Below are 11,118 nucleotides of genomic sequence, written 5' to 3' on the forward strand. Positions count from 1 at the left end.
TGCAGACTGTGTGACGACACTTAACACACATGCATTAAACACCCTTAGCCTGCACAGACTGTGTGACGACACTTAACACACATGCATTAAACACCCTTAGTCTGTGCAGACTGTGTGACGACACTTAACACACATGCATTAAACACCCTTAGCCTGTGCAGACTGTGTGACGACACTTAGCGCACATGCATTAAACACCCTTAGTCTGTGCAGACTGTGTGACGACACTTAACACACATGCATTAAACACCCTTAGTCTGTGCAGACTGTGTGACGACACTTAACACACATGCATTAAACACCCTTAGTCTGTGCAGACTGTGTGACGACACTTAACACACATGCATTAAACACCTTTAGCCTGTGCAGACTGTGTGACGACACTTAACGTACATGCATTAAACACCCTTAGCTTGTGCAGACTGTGGGACGACACTTAACACACATGCATTAAACACCCTTAGCTTGTGCAGACTGTGTGACGACACTTAACACACATGCATTAAACACCCTTAGCCTGTGCAGACTGTGTGACGACACTTAACACACATGCATTAAACACCCTTAGCCTGTGCAGACTGTGTGACGACACTTAACACACATGCATTAAACACCCTTAGCCTGTGCAGACTGTGTGACGACACTTAGCACACATGCATTAAACACCCTTAGCCTGTGTAGACTGTGTGACGACACTTAACACACATGCATTTAACACCCTTAGCCTGTGTAGACTGTGTTTCGACACTTAACACACATGCATTTAACACCCTTAGCTTGTGCAGACTGTGGGACGACACTTAACACACATGCATTAAACACCCTTAGCCTGCACAGACTGTGTGACGACACTTAACACACATGCATTAAACACCCTTAGCCTGTGTAGACTGTGTTTCGACACTTAACACACATGCATTTAACACCCTTAGCTTGTGCAGACTGTGGGACGACACTTAACACACATGCATTAAACACCCTTAGCCTGCACAGACTGTGTGACGACACTTAACACACATGCATTAAACACCCTTAGCCTGTGCAGACTGTGTGACGACACTTAACACACATGCATTAAGCACCCTTAGCCTGTGCAGACTGTGTGACGACACTTAACACACATGCATTAAACACCCTTAGCCTGTGCAGACTGTGTGACGACACTTAACGCACATGCATTAAACACCCTTAGCCTGTGCAGACTGTGTGACGACACTTAACACACATGCATTAAACATCCTTAGCCTGTGCAGACTGTGTGACGACACTTAACACACATGCATTAAACACCCTTAGCCTGTGCAGACTGTGTGACGACACTTAACACACATGCATTAAACACCCTTAGCTTGTGCAGACTGTGGGACGACACTTAACACACATGCATTAAACACCCTTAGCCTGTGCAGACTGTGTGACGACACTTAACACACATGCATTAAACACCCTTAGCCTGCACAGACTGTGTGACGACACTTAACACACATGCATTAAACACCCTTAGCCTGTGCAGACTGTGTGACGACACTTAGCGCACATGCATTAAACACCCTTAGCTTGTGCAGACTGTGGGACGACACTTAACACACATGCATTAAACACCCTTAGCCTGTGCAGACTGTGTGACGACACTTAACGTACATGCATTAAACACCCTTAGCTTGTGCAGACTGTGTGACGACACTTAACACACATGCATTAAACACCCTTAGCCTGCACAGACTGTGTGACGACACTTAACACACATGCATTAAACACCCTTAGCCTGTGCAGACTGTGTGACGACACTTAACGTACATGCATTAAACATCCTTAGCCTGTGTAGACTGTGTGACGACACTTAGCGCACATGCATTAAACACCCTTAGCTTGTGCAGACTGTGGGACGACACTTAACACACATGCATTAAACACCCTTAGCCTGTGTAGACTGTGTGACGACACTTAACACACATGCATTAAACACCCTTAGCCTGTGCAGACTGTGTGACGACACTTAACGCACATGCATTAAACACCCTTAGCCTGTGCAGACTGTGTGACGACACTTAACGCACATGCATTTAACACCCTTAGCCTGTGCAGACTGTGTGACGACACTTAACGCACATGCATTAAACACCCTTAGCCTGTGCAGACTGTGTGACGACACTTAACACACATGCATTAAACACCTTTAGCCTGTGCAGACTGTGTGATGCCACTTAACACACATGCATTAAACACCCTTAGCCTGTGCAGACTGTGTGACGACACTTAACGCACATGCATTAAACACCCTTAGCCTGTGCAGACTGTGTGACGACACTTAACACACATGCATTAAACACCCTTAGCCTGTGCAGACTGTGTGACGACACTTAACGCACATGCATTAAACACCCTTAGCCTGTGCAGACTGTGTGACGACACTTAACACACATGCATTAAACACCCTTAGCCTGTGCAGACTGTGTGACGACACTTAACGCACATGCATTAAACACCCTTAGCCTGTGCAGACTGTGTGACGACACTTAACGTACATGCATTAAACACCCTTAGCCTGTGCAGACTGTGTGACGACACTTAACACACATGCATTAAACACCCTTAGCCTGTGCAGACTGTGTTACGACACTTAACACACATGCATTAAACACCCTTAGCCTGTGCAGACTGTGTGACGACACTTTACGCACATGCATTAAACACCCTTAGCCTGTGCAGACTGTGTGACGACACTTAAAGCACATGCATTAAACACCCTTAGCCTGTGTAGACTGTGTTTCGACACTTAACGCACATGCATTAAACACCCTTAGCCTGTGCAGACTATGTGACGACACTTAACACACATGCATTAAACACCCTTAGCCTGTGCAGACTGTGTGACGACACTTAACGTACATGCATTAAACACCCTTAGCCTGTGCAGACTGTGTGACAACACTTAACGTACATGCATTAAACACCCTTAGCCTGTGCAGACTGTGTGACGACACTTAACACACATGCATTAAGCACCCTTAGCCTGTGCAGACTGTGTGACGACACTTAACGTACATGCATTAAACACCTTTAGCCTGTGCAGACTGTGTGACGACACTTAACGCACATGCATTAAGCACCCTTAGCCTGTGCAGACTGTGTGACGACACTTAACACACATGCATTAAACACCTTTAGCCTGTGCAGACTGTGTGACGACACTTAACGCACATGCATTAAGCACCCTTAGCCTGTGCAGACTGTGTGACGACACTTAACGTACATGCATTAAACACCTTTAGCCTGTGCAGACTGTGTGACGACACTTTACGCACATGCATTAAACACCCTTAGACTGTGTGACGACACTTAACACACATGCATTAAACACCTTTAGCCTGCGCAGACTGTGTGACGACACTTTACGCACATGCATTTAACACCCTTAGCCTGTGTAGACTGTGTTTCGACACTTAACACACATGCATTAAACACCTTTAGCCTGTGCAGACTGTGTGACGACACTTAACGTACATGCATTAAACACCCTTAGCCTGTGCAGACTGTGTGACAACACTTAACACACATGCATTAAACACCCTTAGCCTGTGCAGACTGTGTGACGACACTTAACGCACATGCATTAAACACCCTTAGCCTGTGCAGACTGTGTGACGACACTTAACGTACATGCATTAAACACCCTTAGCCTGTGCAGACTGTGTGACGACACTTAACGTACATGCATTAAACACCCTTAGCCTGTGCAGACTGTGTGACGACACTTAACACACATGCATTAAACACCCTTAGCCTGTGCAGACTGTGTGACGACACTTAACACACATGCATTAAACACCCTTAGCCTGTGCAGACTGTGTGACGACACTTAACGTACATGCATTAAACACCCTTAGCCTGTGCAGACTGTGGGACGACACTTAACGTACATGCATTAAACACCCTTAGCCTGTGCAGACTGTGTGACGACACTTAACGTACATGCATTAAACACCCTTAGCCTGTGCAGACTGTGTGACGACACTTAACACACATGCATTAAACACCCTTAGCCTGTGCAGACTGTGTGACGACACTTAACGTACATGCATTAAACACCTTTAGCCTGTGCAGACTGTGTGACGACACTTAACGTACATGCATTAAACACCCTTAGCCTGTGCAGACTGTGTGATGCCACTTAACGTACATGCATTAAACACCCTTAGCCTGTGCAGACTGTGTGATGACACTTAACGTACATGCATTAAACACCCTTAGCCTGTGCAGACTGTGTGATGCCACTTAACGTACATGCATTAAACACCCTTAGCCTGTGCAGACTGTGTGATGACACTTAACGTACATGCATTAAACACCCTTAGCCTGTGCAGACTGTGTGACGACACTTAACGTACATGCATTAAACACCCTTAGCCTGTGCAGACTGTGTGATGCCACTTAACGTACATGCATTTAACACCCTTAGCCTGTGCAGACTGTGTGACGACACTTAACACACATGCATTAAACACCTTTAGCCTGTGCAGACTGTGTGACGACACTTAACGTACATGCATTTAACACCCTTAGCCTGTGCAGACTGTGTGACGACACTTAACGTACATGCATTAAACACCCTTAGCCTGTGCAGACTGTGGGACTACACTTAACACACATGCATTAAACACCCTTAGCCTGTGTAGACTGTGTGACGACACTTAACACACATGCATTAAACACCCTTAGCCTGTGCAGACTGTGTGACGACACTTAACACACATGCATTAAACACCCTTAGCCTGTGCAGACTGTGTGACGACACTTAACACACATGCATTAAACACCCTTAGCCTGTGCAGACTGTGTGACGACACTTAACACACATGCATTAAACATCCTTAGCCTGTGCAGACTGTGTGATGCCACTTAACGCACATGCATTAAACACCCTTAGCCTGTGCAGACTGTGTGACGACACTTAACACACATGCATTAAACACCCTTAGCCTGTGCAGACTGTGTGACGACACTTAACGCACATGCATTAAACACCCTTAGCCTGTGCAGACTGTGTGACGACACTTAACACACATGCATTAAACATCCTTAGCCTGTGCAGACTGTGTGATGCCACTTAACGCACATGCATTAAACACCCTTAGCCTGTGCAGACTGTGTGACGACACTTAACACACATGCATTAAACACCCTTAGCCTGTGCAGACTGTGTGACGACACTTAACACACATGCATTAAACACCCTTAGCCTGTGCAGACTGTGTGACGACACTTAACACACATGCATTAAACACCCTTAGCCTGTGCAGACTGTGTGACGACACTTAACACACATGCATTAAGCACCCTTAGCCTGTGCAGACTATGTGACGACACTTAACACACATGCATTAAACACCCTTAGCCTGTGCAGACTATGTGACGACACTTAACACACATGCATTAAACACCCTTAGCCTGTGCAGACTATGTGACGACACTTAACACACATGCATTAAACACCCTTAGTCTGTGCAGACTGTGTGACGACACTTAACACACATGCATTAAACACCCTTAGCCTGTGCAGACTGTGTGACGACACTTAACGTACATGCATTAAACACCCTTAGACTGTGCAGACTGTGTGACGACACTTAACACACATGCATTAAACACCCTTAGCCTGTGCAGACTGTGTGACGACACTTAACACACATGCATTAAACACCCTTAGCCTGTGCAGACTGTGTGACGACACTTAACACACATGCATTAAACACCCTTAGCCTGTGCAGACTGTGTGACGACACTTAACACACATGCATTAAACACCCTTAGCCTGTGCAGACTGTGTGACGACACTTAACACACATGCATTAAGCACCCTTAGCCTGTGCAGACTATGTGACGACACTTAACACACATGCATTAAACACCCTTAGCCTGTGCAGACTGTGTGATGCCACTTAACGCACATGCATTAAACACCCTTAGCCTGTGCAGACTGTGTGATGCCACTTAACGCACATGCATTAAACACCTTTAGCCTGTGCAGACTGTGTGACGACACTTAACGTACATGCATTAAACACCCTTAGCCTGTGCAGACTGTGTGACGACACTTAACACACATGCATTAAACACCTTTAGCCTGTGCAGACTGTGTGATGCCACTTAACGCACATGCATTAAACACCCTTAGCCTGTGCAGACTGTGTGATGCCACTTAACACACATGCATTAAACACCCTTAGCCTGTGCAGACTGTGTGACGACACTTTACGTACATGCATTCAACACCTTTAGCCTGTGCAGACTGTGTGACGACACTTTACGCACATGCATTAAACACCCTTAGTCTGTGCAGACTGTGTGACGACACTTAACACACATGCATTAAACACCTTTAGCCTGTGCAGATTGTGTGACGACACTTAACGTACATGCATTAAACACCCTTTTCACAGTGCGTGTCTCATATTCAAAAAACAAAAACCATAAATCCCAAAACTGCACAGTCCAGCATCCTTTGCCAGGAAGCTCTCTCTAGAAGTACATTCAAGCTGCAAGGTTGCCAGGGTTTTTTGCCTTCTTAGAGAATGGTTGTTTTTCACAATTTTAAAAATTTTGTAACTCAAATTTGAAAAGGTAACAACTCATTTTTAGCTCATTTGAGCACAATGTGCTCAATGTTGAGTTTTTGTGATCACCTTTTGTTTGTTGTGCATCATCAACTTTGTCTTGTTAATGTAGACACTACATTCATTGTCCAATCTTCATGAAACTTGGTCAGAACATTTGTTTGAATGATATCTTAGATAAGTTGGAAAATGGTTCCGGTCTGTTTAAAAACATAGCCGCCAGGGGTGGGGTATTTTTCCTTTAATCATAAAAATGGCTATAGTAAAACCTTCTTTACACTCTATAAATCACATTCATAGTTCAATCTTATAGAAACTTGGTCAGAACATTTGTTCTAATGATGTCTTGGGCTGCAAAGAACAGATCAGTTCCATTGTATCTCAGGTGAACGACTGGGCCTTTCAAAATTTTGAAAAGATAAGGACTTAATTTTCACATGGTGAAGGTCAAAAGGCAGGGTCACAAAGACGGAAAAAATGCCCTGGTTACACATGACTGCACCCTAGTAACACATGACTGCACCCTGGTTACACATGACCGCACCCTGGTTACACATGACTGCACCATGGTTACACATGACGGCACCCTGGTTACACATGATTACACCCTGGTTACACATGACTGCACCCTGGTTACACATGACCGCACCCTGGTTACACATGACTGCACCCTGGTTACACATGACTACACCCTAGTAACACATGACTGCACCCTTTTTACACATGACTGCACCCTGGTTACACATGACTGCACCCTGGTTACACATGACTACACCCTGGTTACACATGACTGCACCCTGGTTACACATGACTGCACCTTGGTTACACATGACTGCACCCTGGTTACACATGACCGCACCCTGGTTACACATGACTGCACCCTGGTTACACATGACTACACCCTGGTTACACATGACTGCACCCTGGTTACACATGACTGCACCCTTTTTACACATGACCGCACCCTGGTTACACATGACTGCACCCTGGTTACACATGACTGCACCCTGGTTACACATGACTGCACCCTGGTTACACATTACTACACCCTGGTTACACATGACCGCACCCTGGTTACACATGACTGCACCCTGGTTACACATGACTGCACCCTTGTTACACATGACTGCACCCTGGTTACACATGACTGCACCCTGGTTACACATGACTGCACCCTTGTTACACATGACTGCACCCTGGTTACACATGACGGCACCCTGGTTACACATGATTTTGTCCTACTTTCAGAGACCTGGTACACCGGCAGACCTCCATGTCTGCCATCCAGCACATGGCCCTGGGTGTGTACGGGTTTGGCTGTGAGGATGCACTCACTCATCTGATGAACTACGTGTGGCCCAATGTGTTTGAGACCTCGCCCCACGTTGTCCAGGCCTTTATGGGGGCCATTGAGGGCATGAGAGTAGGGGTCGGGCCATCCAAAGTTCTCCAGTATGCGTTACAGGTAGGTGGATATGTTTTTACAAGCAAAATAAAACTTCTTACTTTGAAAACTGTCACAAGTATTCTTTCATCTATTGACAACCATAATGTAAAAGTTGTTGATAAATAAAAACAATTGTTTGCACTATTTAAAGATAATTTTGAAAATAAGTGTATTACTAACACAGTGCTTATTAATTGATGACTTGTGCTTCAACCTGAGGGACACATTGGTAGCACACTAGCTGTTGGTAGCACACTTGCTGTTGGTAGCACACTAGCTGTTGATAGCAAATGAACTGTTGGTAGCACACTAGCTGTTGGTAGCACACTAGCTGTTGGTAGCACACCAGCTGTTGGTAGCACACTAGCTGTTGGTAGCACACTAGCTGTTGGTAGCACACGAGCTGTTGGTAGCACACAAGCTGTTGGTAGCACACAAGCTGTTGGTAGCACACTAGCTGTTGGTAGCACACTAGCTGTTGGTAGCACACTAGCTGTTGGTAGCACACCAGCTGTTGGTAGCACACCAGCTGTTGGTAGCACACCAGCTGTTGGTAGCACAATAGCTGTTGGTAGCACACTAGCTGTTGGTAGCACACTAGCTGTTGGTAGCACACTAGCTGTTGGAAGCACACAAGCTGTTGGTAGCACACTAGCTGTTGGTAGCACACCAGCTGTTGGTAGCACACTAACTGTTGGTAGCACACCAGCTGTTGGTAGCACACCAGCTGTTGGTAGCACTCTAGCTGTTGGTAGCACACTAACAGTTGGTAGCACACTAGCTGTTGGTAGCACACTAACTGTTGGTAGCACACTAACTGTTGGTAGCATACTAGCTGTTGGTAGCACACTAGCTGTTGGTAGCACACTAGCTGTTGGTAGCACACTAGCTGTTGGTAGCACACTAGCTGTTGGTAGCACACCAGCTGTTGGTAGCACACCAGCTGTTGGTAGCACACCAGCTGTTGGTAGCACACTAGCTGTTGGTAGCACACCAGCTGTTGGTAGCACACTAGCTGTTGGTAGCACTAGCTGTTGGTAGCACACCAGCTGTTGGTAGCACACTAGATGTTGGTTTAAGAAGTGCCTGGTTTGAATCCATGAGAAGAGCATGGGAAGGCAATAATTTCTATGAAACAATTGTCTATCATAATTATTTAAGACTATTCAAACATTTTGAAGTGCAGTTAATTAATTTAATAACACGTTCGAAAAGTCCCAAAATCTGTAAAAATTATCAAGTCCCTTGAATATTATATTAAATTATGCTTTAATCTCATGCTATCACTTCCTTACAGGGCCTGTTTCATCCGGCACGCAAAGTACGAGATGTCTACTGGAAGGTGTACAACACAGTGTATATCGGTGCCCAGGACGGCATGATACCCGCCTTCCCTCGGGTTCCCAACGATGCTAAAAATAACTACTTGAGATATGAGCTGGACTATGTCCTTTAGAGGCTTGGGATATGCAAGTGTTGTGCGTGTGAATGTGTACATTTTATCAGTGGATTTACCAGTGTTTCAAACTGTATAAATATTTAATTGATTCATCTGATCTTCAGATTTATGTGTAGGTTTGTACAAAATATATGGTTCTTTGCCATAATTTAAGTGTGTCATGAAGGGGGGGGTATGAAAATGTCAAATGATTGAAACTTAACTCTTGACAACAAGAATAAGCATCAATTTGGATATTTTTACGTCATAATAGGATGTGCTGTAACATGTTAATAAATAAACCTATCATGGCATATAATTAATTTTCACTCTTCAGTCGACTTGAAAATGAATCATACTGCATTGAAATATTCACAGTTAAATAAATCTTCCCCTTTTTATTGATTTATCATTAATGCTATGTGTTGATCCATAAAATATAAATATGTGCATTACTTCAAGTTTAATTGTCCCCTACTGGTGAAACCGGAGAGGACTTATGGTTTGCGCTCAGTGTGTCAGTCTGTCCATCACACTTGTCTGGATCCTGCTATAACTTAAAAAGTTCTTCATATTTTCCATGAAATTTAAACATGGACAGATTGCAATATGGAGATTATGTACGTCAATTCATTTTTTTCCTACGTCAAAAATTGTGGTTGCTATGGCAACAATAACAAAAAAAAACTGACCTGACAAGGGTGGAGTTTCACCGGTAGGGGACAATATTGCTTGGCAATCTCTTGTTTTATTATAGGTCATTGTAGCCCATAAATGATATGAAATTCATGTTCATCATTACTTATCCTAATTAAGAGCTGCTATATTTCATACAGGTTATCTGTGAAAACAACGTTGTAGTATATCTTGATTTATTGTACATGTAGATAGTTAAGTAATTCATTTCATTGTATTTCATCTTGACAAAATGTTTGCACATTTCGGTAATTGAGTTACTCATTTTTCATTGATCATCATGTTTCTCAGTCATGTGGCTTTAATAACTGATAATTAATTTGAATATTACTTTATTATACGTTGTTAAAAATCTTATTGTTTGATCTATCAGCTCTTGGTATTTTCTCTTTTTATTTTTCTTTCTTAAATGTATTTGGATTGTAAAACAGAGGGAAAAACACCATTAAGGTTAGTTAAAGAAAGTTACATAAGGATAATGTATATCATTTCATTTTAACCTGAAATTGTGAAATGGTAAACATTGACTCTGTTATGAATTGTTAAAATCATGTCTGTAAGGGTTACTGTTTTCCTTTCTGTCAAGTGCAAATAACACTTCTTTGCTTGTTTTAATTCCAGCATAGGAGATTTCATTTAAAAATTGTACATGACATGGTGTTTTGTGTATATTTTCTCAGATGTCAGAATAAAACAGTCCATTTGAAATAGAGGTTATGTTATAACTTTATTTGCATGTTAACATGAAATAAAAACATCTGCCAGAATGTGTCAACAACAGAGCTCGTGATTTCAAGCCCAAACAACGGTTGGATTAGCCATTAAGTAATTTCTATATTTTTTCTCCTCACACCACTTTTTATGTCCCCTTGGAAGAGGACGGGTTATATGGTTTTGCTGTATGTCTGTCGGTAGACGAGTTC

The 11,118-nt window shown here is 43.5% G+C and overlaps 1 protein-coding gene across 2 annotated transcripts in view; it reads left to right on the forward strand.

Moving 5' to 3' along the window:
• LOC127855537 (splicing factor 3B subunit 1-like) overlaps positions 1-10,903 on the forward strand; it is a 66,401-nt gene extending 55,498 nt beyond the window's left edge. For both annotated transcript variants that reach the window (XM_052391257.1, XM_052391258.1), the window contains 2 exons: positions 7,863-8,079; positions 9,359-10,903. In XM_052391257.1, the coding sequence (XP_052247217.1) occupies positions 7,863-8,079; positions 9,359-9,517 (376 nt within the window). In that variant the 3' untranslated portion in view covers positions 9,518-10,903. The remainder of the gene's footprint in view (positions 1-7,862; positions 8,080-9,358) is intronic.
• Positions 10,904-11,118: the final 215 nt, after the last annotated feature.

The sequence above is a fragment of the Dreissena polymorpha genome, chromosome 13, assembly GCF_020536995.1.
Source record: "Dreissena polymorpha isolate Duluth1 chromosome 13, UMN_Dpol_1.0, whole genome shotgun sequence".
Lineage (NCBI taxonomy): Eukaryota > Metazoa > Mollusca > Bivalvia > Myida > Dreissenidae > Dreissena > Dreissena polymorpha.